This window comes from Engystomops pustulosus, unplaced genomic scaffold (genome assembly GCF_040894005.1).
Source record: "Engystomops pustulosus unplaced genomic scaffold, aEngPut4.maternal MAT_SCAFFOLD_482, whole genome shotgun sequence".
In the NCBI taxonomy this organism is placed as follows: domain Eukaryota; kingdom Metazoa; phylum Chordata; class Amphibia; order Anura; family Leptodactylidae; genus Engystomops; species Engystomops pustulosus.
In genome coordinates, this window is record NW_027285361.1 from 35,764 (window position 1) to 58,210 (window position 22,447).

General features: G+C 55.4%; 1 protein-coding gene across 1 annotated transcript in view; it reads left to right on the plus strand.

The window, feature by feature from the left end:
* The window catches only part of ZYG11B (zyg-11 family member B, cell cycle regulator), a 38,431-nt gene extending 16,186 nt beyond the window's left edge, over nucleotides 1-22,245 (plus strand). Inside the window, exons 8-13 of the mRNA XM_072132393.1 lie at nucleotides 10,590-10,640; nucleotides 11,373-11,534; nucleotides 11,650-11,697; nucleotides 17,755-17,952; nucleotides 18,084-18,136; nucleotides 22,041-22,245. Of these exons, the coding sequence (XP_071988494.1) occupies nucleotides 10,590-10,640; nucleotides 11,373-11,534; nucleotides 11,650-11,697; nucleotides 17,755-17,952; nucleotides 18,084-18,136; nucleotides 22,041-22,230 (702 nt within the window). The 3' untranslated portion in view covers nucleotides 22,231-22,245. The remainder of the gene's footprint in view (nucleotides 1-10,589; nucleotides 10,641-11,372; nucleotides 11,535-11,649; nucleotides 11,698-17,754; nucleotides 17,953-18,083; nucleotides 18,137-22,040) is intronic.
* The last annotated feature ends 202 nt before the right edge of the window (nucleotides 22,246-22,447 follow it).

A 22,447-nucleotide genomic window follows, 5' to 3' on the forward strand; every position in this document is an offset into this window, starting at 1 on the left:
TGGTGGTGCTGGTGTCATGGATCCATCCTGCCTTGTATCAGCGGGTCAGGCTGGTGGTGCTGGTGTCATGGATCCATCCTGCCTTGTATCAGCGGGTCAGGCTGGTGGTGGTGGTGCCATGGATCCATCCTGCCTTGTATCAGCGGCTCAGGCTGGTGGTGCTGGTGTCATGGATCCATCCTGCCTTGTATCAGCGGGTCAGGCTGGTGGTGCTGGTGTCATGGATCCATCCTGCCTTGTATCAGCGGGTCAGGCTGGTGGTGCTGGTGTCATGGATCCATCCTGCCTTGTATCAGCGGCTCAGGCTGGTGGTGGTGGTGTCATGGATCCATCCTGCCTTGTATCAGCGGGTCAGGCTGGTGGTGGTGGTGTCATGGATCCATCCTGCCTTGTATCAGCGGCTCAGGCTGGTGGTGGTGTCATGGATCCATCCTGCCTTGTATCAGCGGCTCAGGCTGGTGGTGGTGGTGTCATGGATCCATCCTGCCTTGTATCAGCGGGTCAGGCTGGTGGTGCTGGTGTCATGGATCCATCCTGCCTTGTATCAGCGGCTCAGGCTGGTGGTGCTGGTGTCATGGATCCATCCTGCCTTGTATCAGCGGCTCAGGCTGGTGGTGCTGGTGTCATGGATCCATCCTGCCTTGTATCAGCGGCTCAGGCTGGTGGTGGTGGTGTCATGGATCCATCCTGCCTTGTATCAGGGGGTCAGGCTGGTGGTGTCATGGATCCATCCTGCCTTGTATCAGCGGCTCAGGCTGGTGGTGCTGGTGTCATGGATCCATCCTGCCTTGTATCAGCGGCTCAGGCTGGTGGTGCTGGTGTCATGGATCCATCCTGCCTTGTATCAGCGGTTCAGGCTGGTGGTGGTGGTGTCATGGATCCATCCTGCCTTGTATCAGCGGCTCAGGCTGGTGGTGCTGGTGTCATGGATCCATCCTGCCTTGTATCAGCGGCTCAGGCTGGTGGTGGTGGTGTCATGGATCTATCCTGCCTTGTATCAGCGGGTCAGGCTGGTGGTGGTGGTGTCATGGATCCATCCTGCCTTGTATCAGCGGGTCAGGCTGGTGCTGGTGGTGTCATGGATCCATCCTGCCTTGTATCAGCGGCTCAGGCTGGTGGTGGTGGTGTCATGGATCCATCCTGCCTTGTATCAGCGGCTCAGGCTGGTGGTGCTGGTGTCATGGATCCATCCTGCCTTGTATCAGCGGCTCAGGCTTGTGGTGGTGGTGTCATGGATCCATCCTGCCTTGTATCAGCGGCTCAGGCTGGTGGTGCTGGTGTCATGGATCCATCCTGCCTTGTATCAGCGGGTCAGGCTGGTGGTGGTGGTGTCATGGATCCATCCTGCCTTGTTTCAGCGGCTCAGGCTGGTGGTGGTGGTGTCATGGATCCATCCTGCCTTGTATCAGCGGCTCAGGCTGGTGGTGCTGGTGTCATGGATCCATCCTGCCTTGTATCAGCGGGTCAGGCTGGTGGTGGTGGTGTCATGGATCCATCCTGCCTTGTATCAGCGGGTGAGGCTGGTGGTGGTGGTGTCATGGATCCATCCTGCCTTGTATCAGCGGCTCAGGCTGGTGCTGGTGTCATGGATCCATCCTGCCTTGTATCAGCGGCTCAGGCTGGTGGTGGGGGTGTCATGGATCCATCCTGCCTTGTATCAGCGGGTCAGGCTGGTGGTGGTGGTTTCATGGATCCATCCTGCCTTGTATCAGCGGCTCAGGCTGGTGGTGGTGGTGTCATGGATCCATCCTGCCTTGTATCAGCGGCTCAGGCTGGTGGTGGTGGTGTCATGGATCCATCCTGCCTTGTATCAGCGGGTCAGGCTGGTGGTGGTGGTGTCATGGATCCATCCTGCCTTGTATCAGCGGCTCAGGCTGGTGGTGGTGGTGTCATGGATCCATCCTGCCTTGTATCAGCGGCTCAGGCTGGTGGCGGTGGTGTCATGGATCCATCCTGCCTTGTATCAGCGGGTCAGGCTGGTGGTGCTGGTGTCATGGATCCATCCTGCCTTGTATCAGCGGGTCAGGCTGGTGGTGCTGGTGTCATGGATCCATCCTGCCTTGTATCAGCGGGTCAGGCTGGTGGTGGTGGTGTCATGGATCCATCCTGCCTTGTATCAGCGGCTCAGGCTGGTGGTGGTGGTGTCATGGATCCATCCTGCCTTGTATCAGCAGGTCAGGCTGGTGGTGGTGGTGTCATGGATCCATCCTGCCTTGTATCAGCGGGTCAGGCTGGTGGTGGTGGTGTCATGGATCCATCCTGCCTTGTATCAGCGGCTCAGGCTGGTGGTGGTGGTGTCATGGATCCATCCTGCCTTGTATCAGCGGGTCAGGCTGGTGGTGGTGGTGTCATGGATCCATCCTGCCTTGTATCAGCGGCTCAGGCTGGTGGTGGTGGTGTCATGGATCCATCCTGCCTTGTATCAGTGGCTCAGGCTGGTGGTGCTGGTGTCATGGATCCATCCTGCCTTGTATCAGCGGCTCAGGCTGGTGGTGGTGGTGTCATGGATCCATCCTGCTTTGTATCAGCGGCTCAGGCTGGTGGTGGTGGTGTCATGGATCCATCCTGCTTTGTATCAGCGGCTCAGGCTGGTGGTGGTGGTGTCATGGATCCATCCTGCCTTGTATCAGCGGCTCAGGCTGGTGGTGGTGGTGTCATGGATCCATCCTGCCTTGTATCAGCGGCTCAGGCTGGTGGTGGTGGTGTCATGGATCCATCCTGCCTTGTATCAGCGGGTCAGGCTGGTGGTGGTGGTGTCATGGATCCATCCTGCCTTGTATCAGCGGGTCAGGCTGGTGGTGGTGGTGTCATGGATCCATCCTGCCTTGTATCAGCGGGTCAGGCTGGTGGTGGTGGTGTCATGGATCCATCCTGCCTTGTATCAGCGGCTCAGGCTGGTGGTGGTGGTGTCATGGATCCATCCTGCCTTGTATCAGCGGCTCAGGCTGGTGGTGGTGGTGTCATGGATCCATCCTGCCTTGTATCAGCGGCTCAGGCTGGTGGTGGTGTCATGGATCCATCCTGCCTTGTATCAGCGGCTCAGGCTGGTGGTGGTGGTGTCATGGATCCATCCTGCCTTGTATCAGCGGCTCAGGCTGGTGGTGGTGGTGTCATGGATCCATCCTGCCTTGTATCAGCGGCTCAGGCTGGTGGTGCTGGTGTCATGGATCCATCCTGCCTTGTATCAGCGGCTCAGGCTGGTGGTGCTGGTGTCATGGATCCATCCTGCCTTGTATCAGCGGGTCAGGCTGGTGGTGGTGTCATGGATCCATCCTGCCTTGTATCAGCGGGTCAGGCTGGTGGTGGTGGTGTCATGGATCCATCCTGCCTTGTATCAGCGGCTCAGGCTGGTGGTGGTGGTGTCATGGATCCATCCTGCCTTGTATCAGCGGCTCAGGCTGGTGGTGCTGGTGTCATGGATCCATCCTGCCTTGTATCAGCGGCTCAGGCTGGTGGTGGTGTCATGGATCCATCCTGCCTTGTATCAGCGGGTCGGGCTGGTGGTGGTGGTGTCATGGATCCATCCTGCCTTGTATCAGTGGCTCAGGCTGGTGGTGCTGGTGTCATGGATCCATCCTGCCTTGTATCAGCGGCTCAGGCTGGTGGTGGTGGTGTCATGGATCCATCCTGCCTTGTATCAGCGGCTCAGGCTGGTGGTGGTGTCATGGATCCATCCTGCCTTGTATCAGCGGGTCAGGCTGGTGGTGGTGGTGTCATGGATCCATCCTGCCTTGTATCAGCGGCTCAGGCTGGTGGTGGTGGTGTCATGGATCCATCCTGCCTTGTATCAGCGGGTCAGGCTGGTGGTGCTGGTGTCATGGATCCATCCTGCCTTGTATCAGCGGGTCAGGCTGGTGGTGGTGGTGTCATGGATCCATCCTGCCTTGTATCAGCGGCTCAGGCTGGTGGTGCTGGTGTCATGGATCCATCCTGCCTTGTATCAGCGGCTCAGGCTGGTGGTGGTGGTGTCATGGATCCATCCTGCCTTGTATCAGCGGGTGAGGCTGGTGGTGGTGGTGTCATGGATCCATCCTGCCTTGTATCAGCGGGTCAGGCTGGTGGTGCTGGTGTCATGGATCCATCCTGCCTTGTATCAGCGGGTCAGGCTGGTGGTGGTGGTGTCATGGATCCATCCTGCCTTGTATCAGCGGGTCAGGCTGGTGGTGGTGGTGTCATGGATCCATCCTGCCTTGTATCAGCGGGTCAGGCTGGTGGTGCTGGTGTCATGGATCCATCCTGCCTTGTATCAGCGGCTCAGGCTGGTGGTGCTGGTGTCATGGATCCATCCTGCCTTGTATCAGCGGCTCAGGCTGGTGGTGGTGGTGTCATGGATCCATCCTGCCTTGTATCAGCGGCTCAGGCTGGTGGTGCTGGTGTCATGGATCCATCCTGCCTTGTATCAGCGGGTCAGGCTGGTGGTGCTGGTGTCATGGATCCATCCTGCCTTGTATCAGCGGCTCAGGCTGGTGGTGGTGGTGTCATGGATCCATCCTGCCTTGTATCAGCGGCTCAGGCTGGTGGTGGTGGTGTCATGGATCCATCCTGCCTTGTATCAGCGGCTCAGGCTGGTGGTGGTGGTGTCATGGATCCATCCTGCCTTGTATCAGCGGGTCAGGCTGGTGGTGCTGGTGTCATGGATCCATCCTGCCTTGTATCAGCGGGTCAGGCTGGTGGTGGTGGTGTCATGGATCCATCCTGCCTTGTATCAGCGGCTCAGGCTGGTGGTGCTGGTGTCATGGATCCATCCTGCCTTGTATCAGCGGCTCAGGCTGGTGGTGCTGGTGTCATGGATCCATCCTGCCTTGTATCAGCGGCTCAGGCTGGTGGTGCTGGTGTCATGGATCCATCCTGCCTTGTATCAGCGGCTCAGGCTGGTGGTGCTGGTGTCATGGATCCATCCTGCCTTGTATCAGCGGCTCAGGCTGGTGGTGGTGGTGTCATGGATCCATCCTGCCTTGTATCAGCGGCTCAGGCTGGTGGTGGTGGTGTCATGGATCCATCCTGCCTTGTATCAGCGGCTCAGGCTGGTGGTGCTGGTGTCATGGATCCATCCTGCCTTGTATCAGCGGCTCAGGCTGGTGGTGGTGGTGTCATGGATCCATCCTGCCTTGTATCAGCGGGTCAGGCTGGTGGTGCTGGTGTCATGGATCCATCCTGCCTTGTGTCAGCGGCTCAGGCTGGTGGTGCTGGTGTCATGGATCCATCCTGCCTTGTATCAGCGGCTCAGGCTGGTGGTGGTGGTGTCATGGATCCATCCTGCCTTGTATCAGCGGCTCAGGCTGGTGGTGCTGGTGTCATGGATCCATCCTGCCTTGTATCAGCGGGTCAGGCTGGTGGTGGTGTCATGGATCCATCCTGCCTTGTATCAGCGGCTCAGGCTGGTGGTGCTGGTGTCATGGATCCATCCTGCCTTGTATCAGCGGCTCAGGCTGGTGGTGGTGTCATGGATCCATCCTGCCTTGTATCAGCGGGTCAGGCTGGTGGTGGTGGTGTCATGGATCCATCCTGCCTTGTATCAGCGGCTCAGGCTGGTGGTGCTGGTGTCATGGATCCATCCTGCCTTGTATCAGCGGCTCAGGCTGGTGCTGGTGGTGTCATGGATCCATCCTGCCTTGTATCAGCGGGTCAGGCTGGTGGTGGTGGTGTCATGGATCCATCCTGCCTTGTATCAGCGGGTCAGGCTGGTGCTGGTGGTGTCATGGATCCATCCTGCCTTGTATCAGCGGCTCAGGCTGGTGGTGGTGGTGTCATGGATCCATCCTGCCTTGTATCAGCGGCTCAGGCTGGTGGTGGTGGTGTCATGGATCCATCCTGCCTTGTATCAGCGGCTCAGGCTGGTGGTGGTGGTGTCATGGATCCATCCTGCCTTGTATCAGCGGCTCAGGCTGGTGGTGGTGGTGTCATGGATCCATCCTGCCTTGTATCAGCGGCTCAGGCTGGTGGTGCTGGTGTCATGGATCCATCCTGCCTTGTATCAGCGGCTCAGGCTGGTGGTGCTGGTGTCATGGATCCATCCTGCCTTGTATCAGCGGCTCAGGCTGGTGGTGCTGGTGTCATGGATCCATCCTGCCTTGTATCAGCGGCTCAGGCTGGTGGTGCTGGTGTCATGGATCCATCCTGCCTTGTATCAGCGGCTCAGGCTGGTGGTGGTGGTGTCATGGATCCATCCTGCCTTGTATCAGCGGCTCAGGCTGGTGGTGGTGGTGTCATGGATCCATCCTGCCTTGTATCAGCGGCTCAGGCTGGTGGTGCTGGTGTCATGGATCCATCCTGCCTTGTATCAGCGGCTCAGGCTGGTGGTGGTGGTGTCATGGATCCATCCTGCCTTGTATCAGCGGGTCAGGCTGGTGGTGCTGGTGTCATGGATCCATCCTGCCTTGTGTCAGCGGCTCAGGCTGGTGGTGCTGGTGTCATGGATCCATCCTGCCTTGTATCAGCGGCTCAGGCTGGTGGTGCTGGTGTCATGGATCCATCCTGCCTTGTATCAGCGGGTCAGGCTGGTGGTGGTGTCATGGATCCATCCTGCCTTGTATCAGCGGCTCAGGCTGGTGGTGCTGGTGTCATGGATCCATCCTGCCTTGTATCAGCGGCTCAGGCTGGTGGTGGTGTCATGGATCCATCCTGCCTTGTATCAGCGGGTCAGGCTGGTGGTGGTGGTGTCATGGATCCATCCTGCCTTGTATCAGCGGCTCAGGCTGGTGGTGCTGGTGTCATGGATCCATCCTGCCTTGTATCAGCGGCTCAGGCTGGTGCTGGTGGTGTCATGGATCCATCCTGCCTTGTATCAGCGGGTCAGGCTGGTGGTGGTGGTGTCATGGATCCATCCTGCCTTGTATCAGCGGGTCAGGCTGGTGCTGGTGGTGTCATGGATCCATCCTGCCTTGTATCAGCGGCTCAGGCTGGTGGTGGTGGTGTCATGGATCCATCCTGCCTTGTATCAGCGGCTCAGGCTGGTGGTGGTGGTGTCATGGATCCATCCTGCCTTGTATCAGCGGCTCAGGCTGGTGGTGGTGGTGTCATGGATCCATCCTGCCTTGTATCAGCGGCTCAGGCTGGTGGTGGTGTCATGGATCCATCCTGCCTTGTATCAGCGGGTCAGGCTGGTGGTGGTGGTGTCATGGATCCATCCTGCCTTGTATCAGCTGCTCAGGCTGGTGGTGGTGGTGTCATGGATCCCTCCTGCCTTGTATCAGCGGCTCAGGCTGGTGGTGCTGGTGTCATGGATCCATCCTGCCTTGTATCAGCGGGTCAGGCTGGTGGTGGTGGTGTCATGGATCCATCCTGCCTTGTATCAGCGGCTCAGGCTGGTGGTGGTGGTGTCATGGATCCATCCTGCCTTGTATCAGCGGGTCAGGCTGGTGGTGCTGGTGTCATGGATCCATCCTGCCTTGTATCAGCGGGTCAGGCTGGTGGTGCTGGTGTCATGGATCCATCCTGCCTTGTATCAGCGGCTCAGGCTGGTGGTGCTGGTGTCATGGATCCATCCTGCCTTGTATCAGCGGCTCAGGCTGTCGGTGCTGGTGTCATGGATCCATCCTGCCTTGTATCAGCGGGTCAGGCTGGTGGTGGTGGTGTCATGGATCCATCCTGCCTTGTATCAGCGGGTCAGGCTGGTGGTGGTGGTGTCATGGATCCATCCTGCCTTGTATCAGCGGTCAGGCTGGTGGTGGTGGTGTCATGGATCCATCCTGCCTTGTATCAGCGGCTCAGGCTGGTGGTGGTGGTGTCATGGATCCATCCTGCCTTGTATCAGCGGGTCAGGCTGGTGGTGGTGGTGTCATGGATCCATCCTGCCTTGTATCAGCGGCTCAGGCTGGTGGTGGTGGTGTCATGGATCCATCCTGCCTTGTATCAGCGGCTCAGGCTGGTGGTGGTGGTGTCATGGTGTTGTTGCTGACCATGTCCATCCCTTTATGAGCACAATGTACCCTGTAACATCTGATGGCTACTTTCAGCAGGATAATGCGCCATGTCATAAAGCTGAAATCATCTCAGACTGGTTTCTTGAACATGACAATGAGGTCACTGGACACAAATGGCTCCACAGTCACCAGATCTCAATCCAATAGAGCATCTTTGGGATGTGGTGGAACGGGAGATTCGCATCATGGATGTGCAGCCGACAAATCTGCGGCAACTGTGTGATGCCATCATGTCACTATGGAGCAAAATCTCTGAGGAGCTTCCAGCACCTTGTTGTATCTATGCCACGAAGAATTGAGGCAGTTCTGAAGGCAAAAGGAGGTCCAACCCGATACTAGCATGGTGGACCTAATAAAGTGGCCGGTGAGTGTATAACTTATGTCTGTGCTATAAAGAGACTTTCTCTAGTAGAGATGAGCGGACCTGAGCTTCAGCCACATGGTCCGGTTTTCAGGTGCAGGTTTGGGTCACAGTGGGTGAGGATTATTGTTAGGAAGAGCCGCTCCTCCTCTATTTTCACTCCACTCCGGGTTTGGGAATCAAAAACTGCATCTGAAAAACTGAACGTGTGGACGCAGCCTGACCAGACCTGCTGCTTGATCGCCATCATTACACTCCTAGCAACTAGACATGTCTGATTGGCCGCCCATCAAGCAACATGTCCAGGTCAGGCGGCGCTGCCAAAACAGGGGACACCGGACCTGAAGTTAAGGTCCACTCATCTCTAGTCACCAGTAAGTACAGATCGAGATATCCTGATGATTTACCAGTGTTAGGCTACATTCACACTATGTATGCCCACTATACCGTAGTACGGCGGGCATACATCGGCGCTGCGGAGAGGGGCAGGGGATGAACGCTGCTCACCCCCGCCCCTCTCCATAGGGAGATACAGCGCCGTATCACGGGAAAAGACAGGGCCGTGAGCCCATAGAAATGTCTGGGGGACGTATATCGGCCGTATATACGCCCCCCATACATGTGTGTGAATGTAGCCTTACCCTGTAAGTATAAGCACCAGCTGCTGAGCCCTCCTCTGGTTCCCAGCTTTTCCTCCTCTACGCACACGCACACCACTCAGGACTGAGCGTGCATGTATATTCAGTGGGTTGTGAGAGTAAGTTACTAGCAGACGCATCTCATGGGGATGTAAGGATCCTTCCTGCTCCCATCACAGGATCTTTCTCATGTAGTGACCATATAGAATGTATAGTGACATGTGGGGTATACAATGTATAGTGACATGTGGGGTATACAATGTATAGTGACACGTGGGGTATACAATGTATAAGTAACGCGTGGGGTATACAATGTATTGGTAACGCGTGGGGTATACAATGTATTGGTAACGCGTGGGGTATACAATGTATAGTGACATGTGGGGTATACAATGTATAAGTAACGCGTGGGGTATACAATGTATAGTGACACGTGGGGTATACAATGTATAAGTAACGCGTGGGGTATACAATGTATAGTGACATGTGGGGTATACAATGTATAGTGACACGTGGGGTATACAATGTATAGTGACACGTGGGGTATACAATGTATAAGTAACGCGTGGGGTATACAATGTATAAGTAACGCGTGGGGTATACAATGTATTGGTGATGCGTGGGGTATACAATGTATTGGTGATGCGTGGGGTATACAATGTATAGTGACATGTGGGGTATACAATGTATAGTGACATGTGGGGTATACAATGTATAAGTAACGCGTGGGGTATACAATGTATTGGTGATGCGTGGGGTATACAATGTATAGTGACACGTGGGGTATACAATGTATTAGTGACATGTGGGGTATACAATGTATAAGTAACGTGTGGGGTATACAATGTATTGGTAACGCGTGGGGTATACAATGTATAGTGACGTGGGGTATACAATGTATAAGTAACGCGTGGGGTATACAATGTATTGGTAACGCGTGGGGTATACAATGTATAGTGACATGTGGGGTATACAATGTATAGTGACACGTGGGGTATACAATGTATTAGTGACATGTGGGGTATACAATGTATAAGTAACGCGTGGGGTATACAATGTATTGGTAACGCGTGGGGTATACAATGTATAGTGACGTGGGGTATACAATGTATAAGTAACGCGTGGGGTATACAATGTATTGGTAACGCGTGGGGTATACAATGTATAGTGACATGTGGGGTATACAATGTATTAGTGACGCGTGGGGTATACAATGTATAGTGACATGTGGGGTATACAATGTATAGTGACACGTGGGGTATACAATGTATTGGTGACGCGTGGGGTATACAATGTATTAGTGACGCGTGGGGTATACAATGTATAGTGACATGTGGGGTATAGAATGTATAGTGACACGTGGGGTATACAATGTATTGGTGACGCGTGGGGTATACAATGTATTGGTGACGCGTGGGGTATACAATGTATTGGTGATGCGTGGGGTATACAATGTATAGTGACATGTGGGGTATACAATGTATAGTGACATGTGGGGTATACAATGTATAGTGACACGTGGGGTATACAATGTATAGTGACATGTGGGGTATACAATGTATTAGTGACATGTGGGGTATACAATGTATAGTGACATGTGGGGTATACAATGTACAGTGACATGTGGGGTATACAATGTATAAGTAACGCATGTTGGTTGTGTGACAGCTCTCCACAGAACAGACGGCACAGCTCGGCGCCGAGCTCTTCATTGTGCGGGTGAGTGTCTTTACTAGAAATGTGATTCGCTGACTATTTTACATCTTAATTTCCAAACATTTTCTAAGTGTTTCTTGTTTTATTGGTGGCGGGGGGGCGCTTATAGTGCCCGGCGGGGGGGGAGTTGGGTGGTGCCGCCAGTGCCTGGCAGGGGGGTGGGGCGCTTATAGTGCCCGGCGGGGGGGGGAGTTGGGTGGTGCCGCCAGTGCCTGGCAGGGGGGGGGGTGCTTATAGTGCCCGGCAGGGGGGGGGGAGTTGGGTGGTGCCGCCAGTGCCTGGCAGGGGGGGGGGGGTGCTTATAGTGCCCGGCGGGGGGGGGGGAGTTGGGTGGTGCCGCCAGTGCCTGGCAGGGGGGGGGGTGCTTATAGTGCACGGCAGGGGGGGGGGAGTTGGGTGGTGCCGCCAGTGCCTGGCAGGGGGGGGGGGGGCGCCTATAGTGCCCAGCAGGGGGGGGGGAGTTGGGTGGTGCCGCCAGTGCCCGGCAGGGGCAAGGGGGCGGGGCGCTTATAATGCCCGGCAGGGGGGGGCGGGGGAGTTGGGTGGTGCCGCCAGTGCCCGGCAAGGGGGCGGGGCGCCTATAGTGCCCGGCAGGGGCAAGGGGGCGGGGCGCCTATAGTGGGGCTGGCAGGGGGGGGGGGTGTTGCCGGTGCCCGGCAGGGGCAAGGTGGGGGGGGGGGGGCGCTGCCGAGTATTTTTTGTGTGTAAATAAAGAAATCATTTTATCTTTCTTAGCAACTTCTTCAGATTGTGCGGCAGAAGACGGGTCAGAGCCTCGTGGACACCACCTTGAAATTCACTCTCAGCGCGTTGTGGAATCTGACGGATGAATCGCCCACCACGTGCCGACACTTCATAGAGAACCAAGGCCTGGAGCTCTTCATGAAGGTCCTGGAGGTAAGGCGCGGCCCTGTACATAGGTGATATATACATCACACGGGGGGGAACCTATAGAATGAAATTACCCACAATCCTCAGACATTTCCCGCTGTTCCTTCTTTTCTTTCCTCAGACCTTTCCATCGGAATCTTCCATCCAGCAGAAGGTCCTGGGATTACTGGTGAGAACGGACTCTTCTCTGTATGTGATGGCGTATATAGGTATATAGATACACGGGCCGTACATAGGCCCCCCATAGACAGGCGCACAGAGCGATACACGGGCCGTACATAGGCCCCCCATAGACAGGCGCACAGAGCGATACACGGGCCGTACATAGGCCCCCCCATAGACAGGCGCACAGAGCGATACACGGGCCGTACATAGGCCCCCCATAGACAGGCGCACAGAGCGATACACGGGCCGTACATAGGCCCCCCCATAGACAGGCGCACAGAGCGATACACGGGCCGTACATAGGCCCCCCATAGACAGGCGCACAGAGCGATACACGGGCCGTACATAGGCCCCCCCATAGACAGGCGCACAGAGCGATACACGGGCCGTACATAGGCCCCCCATAGACAGGCGCACAGAGCGATACACGGGCCGTACATAGGCCCCCCCATAGACAGGCGCACAGAGCGATACACGGGCCGTACATAGGCCCCTCATAGACAGGCGCACAGAGCGATACACGGGCCGTACATAGGCCCCCCATAGACAGGCGCACAGAGCGATACACGAGCCGTACATAGGCCCCCCATAGACAGGCGCACAGAGCGACACACGGGCCGTACATAGGCCCCCCATAGACAGGCGCACAGAGCGATACACGGGCCGTACATAGGCCCCTCATAGACAGGCGCACAGAGCGACACACGGGCCGTACATAGGCCCCCCATAGACAGGCGCACAGAGCGATACACGGGCCGTACATAGGCCCCCCATAGACAGACGCACAGAGCGATACACGGGCCGTACATAGGCCCCCCATAGACAGGCGCACAGAGCGATACACGGGCCGTACATAGGCCCCCCATAGACAGGCGCACAGAGCGACACACGGGCCGTACATAGGCCCCCCATAGACAGGCGCACAGAGCGATACACGGGCCGTACATAGGCCCCCCATAGACGGGCGCACAGAGCGACACACGGGCCGTACATAGGCCCCTCATAGACGGGCGCACAGAGCGACACACGGGCCGTACATAGGCCCCCCATAGACGGGCGCACAGAGCGACACACGGGCCGTACATAGGCCCCCCATAGACAGGCGCACAGAGCGATACACGGGCCGTACATAGGCCCCCCATAGACAGGCGCACAGAGCGATACACGGGCCGTACATAGGCCCCCCATAGACAGGCGCACAGAGCGATACACGGGCCGTACATAGGCCCCCCATAGACAGGCGCACAGAGCGATACACGGGCCGTACATAGGCCCCCCATAGACAGGCGCACAGAGCGATACACGGGCCGTACATAGGCCCCCCATAGACAGGCGCACAGAGCGATACACGGGCCGTACATAGGCCCCCCATAGACAGGCGCACAGAGCGATACACGGGCCGTACATAGGCCCCCCATAGACAGGCGCACAGAGCGACACACGGGCCGTACATAGGCCCCCCATAGACAGGCGCACAGAGCGATACACGGGCCGTACATAGGCCCCTCATAGACAGGCGCACAGAGCGATACACGGGCCGTACATAGGCCCCCCATAGACAGGCGCACAGAGCGATACACGGGCCGTACATAGGCCCCTCATAGACAGGCGCACAGAGCGATACACGGGCCGTACATAGGCCCCTCATAGACAGGCGCACAGAGCGATACACGGCCGTACATAGGCCCCCCATAGACAGGCGCACAGAGCGATACACGGGCCGTACATAGGCCCCCCATAGACAGGCGCACAGAGCGATACACGGGCCGTACATAGGCCCCCCATAGACAGGCGCACAGAGCGATACACGGGCCGTACATAGGCCCCTCATAGACAGGCGCACAGAGCGATACACGGGCCGTACATAGGCCCCTCATAGACAGGAGCACAGAGCGATACACGGGCCGTACATAGGCCCCCCATAGACAGGCGCACAGAGCGATACACGGGCCGTACATAGGCCCCCCATAGACAGGCGCACAGAGCGATACACGGGCCGTACATAGGCCCCCCATAGACAGGCGCACAGAGCGATACACGGGCCGTACATAGGCCCCCCATAGACAGGCGCACAGAGCGATACACGGGCCGTACATAGGCCCCCCATAGACAGGCGCACAGAGCGACACACGGGCCGTACATAGGCCCCCCATAGACAGGCGCACAGAGCGATACACGGGCCGTACATAGGCCCCCCATAGACAGGCGCACAGAGCGATACACGGGCCGTACATAGGCCCCCCATAGACGGGCGCACAGAGCGATACACGGGCCGTACATAGGCCCCTCATAGACGGGCGCACAGAGCGATACACGGGCCGTACATAGGCCCCTCATAGACGGGCGCACAGAGCGATACACGGGCCGTACATAGGCCCCTCATAGACGGGCGCACAGAGCGATACACGGGCCGTACATAGGCCCCCCATAGACGGGCGCACAGAGCGATACACGGGCCGTACATAGGCCCCCCATAGACAGGCGCACAGAGCGATACACGGGCCGTACATAGGCCCCTCATAGACAGGCGCACAGAGCGATACACGGGCCGTACATAGGCCCCCCATAGACAGGCGCACAGAGCGATACACGGGCCGTACATAGGCCCCTCATAGACAGGCGCACAGAGCGATACACGGGCCGTACATAGGCCCCTCATAGACAGGCGCACAGAGCGACACACGGGCCGTACATAGGCCCCCCATAGACAGGCGCACAGAGCGATACACGGGCCGTACATAGGCCCCCCATAGACAGACGCACAGAGCGATACACGGGCCGTACATAGGCCCCCCATAGACAGGCGCACAGAGCGATACACGGGCCGTACATAGGCCCCTCATAGACAGGCGCACAGAGCGATACACGGGCCGTACATAGGCCCCCCATAGACAGGCGCACAGAGCGATACACGGGCCGTACATAGGCCCCCCATAGACAGGCGCACAGAGCGATACACGGGCCGTACATAGGCCCCTCATAGACAGGCGCACAGAGCGACACACGGGCCGTACATAGGCCCCCCATAGACAGGCGCACAGAGCGATACACGGGCCGTACATAGGCCCCCCATAGACAGGCGCACAGAGCGATACACGGGCCGTACATAGGCCCCCCATAGACAGGCGCACAGAGCGATACACGGGCCGTACATAGGCCCCTCATAGACAGGCGCACAGAGCGATACACGGGCCGTACATAGGCCCCTCATAGACAGGCGCACAGAGCGATACACGGGCCGTACATAGGCCCCTCATAGACAGGCGCACAGAGCGATACACGGGTCGTACATAGGCCCCTCATAGACAGGCGCACAGAGCGACATACTGGGAACAGATGTGCAGTACACTACTTGTAGCACTAGGGGGGGTCTTGGTCTATGGGGTCCAGTACTTGTAGCACTAGGGGGGGTCTTGGTCTGTGGGGTCCAGTACTTGTAGCACTAGGGGGGGTCTTGGTCTATGGGGTCCAGTACTTGTAGCACTAGGGGGGTCTTGGTCTGTGGGGTCCAGTACTTGTAGCACTAGGGGGGGTCTTGGTCTGTGGGGTCCAGTACTTGTAGCACTAGGGGGGTCTTGGTCTGTGGGGTCCAGTACTTGTAGCACTAGGGGGGTGATACAGTCTATGGCGTCCAGTACTTGTAGCACTAGGGGGGTGATACAGTCTATGGCGTCCAGTACTTGTAGCACTAGGGGGGTCTTGGTCTATGGGGTCCAGTACTTGTAGCACTAGGGGGGGGGTCTTGGTCTGTGGGGTCCAGTACTTGTAGCACTAGGGGGGGGGGGGGGTCTTGGTCTATGGGGTCCAGTACTTGTAGCACTAGGGGGGGGGGTCTTGGTCTGTGGGGTCCAGTACTTGTAGCACTAGGGGGGGGGGGGTCTTGGTCTATGGGGTCCAGTACTTGTAGCACTAGGGGGGGGATACAGTCTATGGCGTCCAGTACTTGTAGCACTAGGGGGGGTCTTGGTCTGTGGCGTCCAGTACTTGTAGCACTAGGGGGGTCTTGGTCTATGGGGTCCAGTACTTGTAGCACTAGGGGGGGGTCTTGGTCTATGGGGTCCAGTACTTGTAGCACTAGGGGGGGGGATACAGTCTATGGCGTCCAGTACTTGTAGCACTAGGGGGGGGTCTTGGTCTATGGGGTCCAGTACTTGTAGCACTAGGGGGGGGATACAGTCTGTGGGGTCCAGTACTTGTAGCACTAGGGGGGTCTTGGTCTATGGGGTCCAGTACTTGTAGCACTAGGGGGGGTCTTGGTCTATGGGGTCCAGTACTTGTAGCACTAGGGGGGGTCTTGGTCTATGGGGTCCAGTACTTGTAGCACTAGGGGGGTGATACAGTCTATGGCGTCCAGTACTTGTAGCACTAGGGGGGGTCTTGGTCTGTGGCGTCCAGTACTTGTAGCACTAGGGGGGGTCTTGGTCTGTGGCGTCCAGTACTTGTAGCACTAGGGGGGTCTTGGTCTATGGGGTCCAGTACTTGTAGCACTAGGGGGGGGTCTTGGTCTATGGGGTCCAGTACTTGTAGCACTAGGGGGGGGGATACAGTCTATGGCGTCCAGTACTTGTAGCACTAGGGGGGGGTCTTGGTCTATGGGGTCCAGTACTTGTAGCACTAGGGGGGGGATACAGTCTGTGGGGTCCAGTACTTGTAGCACTAGGGGGGTCTTGGTCTATGGGGTCCAGTACTTGTAGCACTAGGGGGGGTCTTGGTCTATGGGGTCCAGTACTTGTAGCACTAGGGGGGGTCTTGGTCTATGGGGTCCAGTACTTGTAGCACTAGGGGGGTGATACAGTCTATGGCGTCCAGTACTTGTAGCACTAGGGGGGGTCTTGGTCTATGGGGTCCAGTACTTGTAGCACTAGGGGGGGGGGTCTTGGTCTATGGGGTCCAGTACTTGTAGCACTAGGGGGGGGGGTCTTGGTCTGTGGGGTCCAGTACTTGTAGCACTAGGGGGGGGGGTCTTGGTCTATGGGGTCCAGTACTTGTAGCACTAGGGGGGGGGTCTTGGTCTGTGGGGTCCAGTACTTGTAGCACTAGGGGGGGGGTCTTGGTCTATGGGGTCCAGTACTTGTAGCACTAGGGGGGGGATACAGTCTATGGCGTCCAGTACTTGTAGCACTAGGGGGGGGTCTTGGTCTATGGGGTCCAGTACTTGTAGCACTAGGGGGGGTCTTGGTCTATGGGGTCCAGTACTTGTAGCACTAGGGGGGGTCTTGGTCTATGGGGTCCAGTACTTGTAGCACTAGGGGGGGTCTTGGTCTATGGGGTCCAGTACTTGTAGCACTAGGGGGGGTCTTGGTCTGTGGCGTCCAGTACTTGTAGCACTAGGGGGGGTCTTGGTCTGTGGCGTCCAGTACTTGTAGCACTAGGGGGGTCTTGGTCTGTGGCGTCCAGTACTTGTAGCACTAGGGGGGGTCTTGGTCTATGGGATCCAGTACTTGTAGCACTAGGGGGGGGTCTTGGTCTATGGGGTCCAGTACTTGTAGCACTAGGGGGGTCTTGGTCTATGGGGTCCAGTACTTGTAGCACTAGGGGGGGGTCTTGGTCTATGGGGTCCAGTACTTGTAGCACTAGGGGGGTCTTGGTCTATGGGGTCCAGTACTTGTAGCACTAGGGGGGGGTCTTGGTCTATGGCGTCCAGTACTTGTAGCACTAGGGGGGGGTCTTGGTCTATGGGGTCCAGTACTTGTAGCACTAGGGGGGGGTCTTGGTCTATGGCGTCCAGTACTTGTAGCACTAGGGGGGGGGATACAGTCTATGGCGTCCAGTACTTGTAGCACTAGGGGGGTGATACAGTCTATGGCGTCCAGTACTTGTAGCACTAGGGGGGGTCTTGGTCTATGGGGTCCAGTACTTGTAGCACTAGGGGGGGGGATACAGTCTATGGCGTCCAGTACTTGTAGCACTAGGGGGGTGATACAGTCTATGGCGTCCAGTACTTGTAGCACTAGGGGGGGTCTTGGTCTATGGGGTCCAGTACTTGTAGCACTAGGGGGGGTCTTGGTCTGTGGGGTCCAGTACTTGGTTCGCCCTTTATCCGTGTCTCTGTTACTTGCAGAACAATATCGCGGAGGTGAAGGAGCTGCACTTGGAGCTGATGTGGAAGGACTTCATAGATCAGATCAGTAAGCTCCTGCACAGCGTGGAGGTGGAGGTCAGTTACTTTGCTGCTGGGATCATCGCGCATCTCGTGTCCCGTGGAGAAGACACGTGGACCTTGAGCTTGGACTTAAGACATTCGCTGCTGGAGGAGCTGGTGAGTGTTTCTGTATGTGCCGATCTTACAACCTTCACTATAAGGAATCCTGGATATCTGTGTATTGTGCGGCTCTCGCCGGACGCCTCACCATTATTAACCCTTTCATTCTTGTCCTGTCTGTCTTCCAGCATTCTGCTATACTGGGTTGGCCGACACCAGAATGTGAGATGGTGGCCTACAGGTGAGGAATGTCCTCTGTGTATATTATCGGTGCGCGCTAATCATTGGCAGACCACATGGTGTCAGAGGAGTCCGGCAGAACGTTCCAGCACTTGTCCCTCCCTAATGAGAGGCCGTAACTTCCTGATCAGTGGATGTCCTGGAGCCGGGCCCCATGTTCTTTGGTCTCTTGTAGAATTGAATGGAGAGGAGGACGTGTTCTCCCCCATTAGTGATAGCGGGGTCCCTCTTCTCTTCATCTATGGGGGTCCTGTTCTCACAGTGGTGGGATTCCAGCTTATGAATCCTCAGTCACAGGATTGGGGAGAACCTCTATAAACACACGGCCGTCCCCCTGAGCCGGAGTATCAGCCCTAAGACCAGCGCAGCGCTAGCACTTCCATCATGAGGCCGGTCCTATACACATGTCCCAGCTATTGTGCAGGTCTCATAGATACAGGTCACGTGTATATGGGACAGTGTCACATCCCATAGATACAGGCCACGTGTATATGGGACAGTGTCACATCTCATAGATACAGGCCACGTGTGTATGGGACAGTGTCACATCTCATAGATACAGGCCACGTGTATATGGGACAGTGTCACATCTCATAGATACAGGCCACGTGTGTATGGGACAGTGTCACATCTCATAGATACAGGCCACGTGTATATGGGACAGTGTCACATCTCATAGATACAGGTCACGTGTATATGGGACAGTGTCACATCTCATAGATACAGGCCACGTGTGTATGGGACAGTGTCACATCTCATAGATACAGGCCACGTGTATATGGGACAGTGTCACATCTCATAGATACAGGCCACGTGTGTATGGGACAGTGTCACATCTCATAGATACAGGCCACGTGTATATGGGACAGTGTCACATCCCATAGATACAGGCCACGTGTATATGGGACAGTGTCACATCCCATAGATACAGGCCACGTGTATATGGGACAGTGTCACATCTCATAGATACAGGTCACGTGTATATGGGACAGTGTCACATCTCATAGATACAGGTCACGTGTATATGGGACAGTGTCACATCTCATAGATACGGGTCACGTGTATATGGGACAGTCTCACATCCCATAGATACAGGCCACGTGTATATGGGACAGTCTCACATCCCATAGATACAGGCCACGTGTATATGGGACAGTGTCACATCCCATAGATACAGGCCACGTGTATATGGGACAGTGTCACATCCCATAGATACAGGCCACGTGTATATGGGACAGTGTCACATCTCATAGATTCAGGTCACGTGTATATGGGACAGTGTCACATCCCATAGATACAGGCCACGTGTATATGGGACAGTGTCACATCCCATAGATACAGGTCACGTGTATATGGGACAGTGTCACATCCCATAGATACAGGTCACGTGTATATGGGACAGTGTCACATCCCATAGATACAGGCCACGTGTATATGGGACAGTGTCACATCCCATAGATACAGGTCACGTGTATATGGGACAGTGTCACATCTCATAGATACGGGTCACGTGTATATGGGACAGTGTCACATCCCATAGATACGGGTCACGTGTATATGGGACAGTCTCACATCCCATAGATACGGGTCACGTGTATATGGGACAGTGTCACATCCCATAGATACGGGTCACGTGTATATGGGACAGTCTCACATCCCATAGATACGGGTCACGTGTATATGGGACAGTGTCACATCCCATAGATACAGGTCACGTGTATATGGGACAGTGTCACATCCCATAGATACAGGTCACGTGTATATGGGACAGTGTCACATCCCATAGATACAGGTCACGTGTATATGGGACAGTGTCACATCCCATAGATACAGGTCACGTGTATATGGGACAGTGTCACATCCCATAGATACAGGTCACGTGTATATGGGACAGTCTCACATCTCACAGATACGTGTCACGTGTATATGGGACAGTGTCACATCCCATAGATACAGGTCACGTGTATATGGGACAGTGTCACATCCCATAGATACAGGTCACGTGTATATGGGACAGTGTCACATCCCATAGATACAGGTCACGTGTATATGGGACAGTGTCACATCCCATAGATACAGGTCACGTGTATATGGGACAGTGTCACATCCCATAGATACAGGTCACGTGTATATGGGACAGTGTCACATCCCATAGATACAGGTCACGTGTATATGGGACAGTCTCACATCTCATAGATACATGTCACGTGTATATGGGACAGTGTCACATCCCATAGATACAGGTCACGTGTATATGGGACAGTGTCACATCCCATAGATACAGGTCACGTGTATATGGGACAGTGTCACATCCCATAGATACAGGTCACGTGTATATGGGACAGTGTCACATCTCATAGATACAGGTCACGTGTATATGGGACAGTGTCACATCCCATAGATACAGGTCACGTGTATATGGGACAGTCTCACATCTCATAGATACATGTCACGTGTATATGGGACAGTGTCACATCCCATAGATACAGGTCACGTGTATATGGGACAGTGTCACATCCCATAGATACAGGTCACGTGTATATGGGACAGTGTCACATCCCATAGATACAGGTCACGTGTATATGGGACAGTGTCACATCCCATAGATACAGGTCACGTGTATATGGGACAGTGTCACATCCCATAGATACAGGTCACGTGTATATGGGACAGTGTCACATCCCATAGATACAGGTCACGTGTATATGGGACAGTGTCACATCCCATAGATACAGGTCACGTGTATATGGGACAGTCTCACATCCCATAGATACATGTCACGTGTATATGGGACAGTGTCACATCCCATAGATACAGGTCACGTGTATATGGGACAGTCTCACATCTCATAGATACAGGCAACGTGTATATGGGACAGTGTCACATCCCATAGATACAGGTCACGTGTATATGGGACAGTGTCACATCCCATAGATACAGGTCACGTGTATATGGGACAGTGTCACATCTCATAGATACAGGTCACGTGTATATGGGACAGTGTCACATCTCATAGATACAGGTCACGTGTATATGGGACAGTGTCACATCCCATAGATACAGGTCACGTGTATATGGGACAGTCTCACATCTCATAGATACAGGCAACGTGTATATGGGACAGTGTCACATCCCATAGATACAGGTCACGTGTATATGGGACAGTGTCACATCCCATAGATACAGGTCACGTGTATATGGGACAGTGTCACATCTCATAGATACAGGCCACGTGTATATGGGACAGTGTCACATCCCATAGATACAGGTCACGTGTATATGGGACAGTGTCACATCCCATAGATACAGGTCACGTGTATATGGGACAGTGTCACATCTCATAGATACAGGTCACGTGTATATGGGACAGTGTCACATCTCATAGATACAGGTCACGTGTATATGGGACAGTGTCACATCCCATAGATACAGGCCACGTGTATATGGGACAGTCTCACATCTCATAGATACATGTCACGTGTATATGGGACAGTGTCACATCCCATAGATACAGGTCACGTGTATATGGGACAGTCTCACATCCCATAGATACAGGCCACGTGTATATGGGACAGTGTCACATCCCATAGATACAGTCATGTTCTGCCTTGCACTCGATGCTGATCCCATAAGGAATATTTAGAGACATTTTGTAGCTGGACAGTCACACCCAGCGCCTCGTCATTGTGTCCTGCTGTGATCGGCTGCCAATGTCCCCAGTGACTCCTTGTCACGTGGTTGTTCAGCAGCCCGTGGTGACCCCCTGTGACCTCCTGAGATCCGGGGCATCTGTCCTCTAGTGAGGATCTAGTGGCTCATGGTGTGACTAGGAGGCTTGTCCTCTATACAGGTTCAGTACTCACAGATTGTAATATTAACTCCGTATATTCTCCTCTTATTTGCAGGTCTTTTAACCCTTTCTTCCCTCTCCTGGCCTGTTTCAGTACACCGGGCGTACAGCTCTGGGCTGTCTGGGCCATGCAGCACGTCTGTAGCAAAAACCGTATGTACCTGGGGAAGGGTTTTGTAATTTACTTGTTAAATTCACCTTGCACCTTTTGGACACATGGGGTAGACGCTCAGCAGATGCCATAATAGCCTGTGGGGGGCGGATGCCAATGCATGCCAGCAGATGCCATAATAGCCTGTGAGGGCAGATGCCAATGCATGCCAGGAGATGCCATAATAGCCTGTGGGGGGCGGATGCCAATGCATGCCAGGAGATGCCATAATAGCCTGTGAGGGCAGATGCCAATGCATGCCAGGAGATGCCATAATAGCCTGTGAGGGCAGATGCCAATGCATGCCAGGA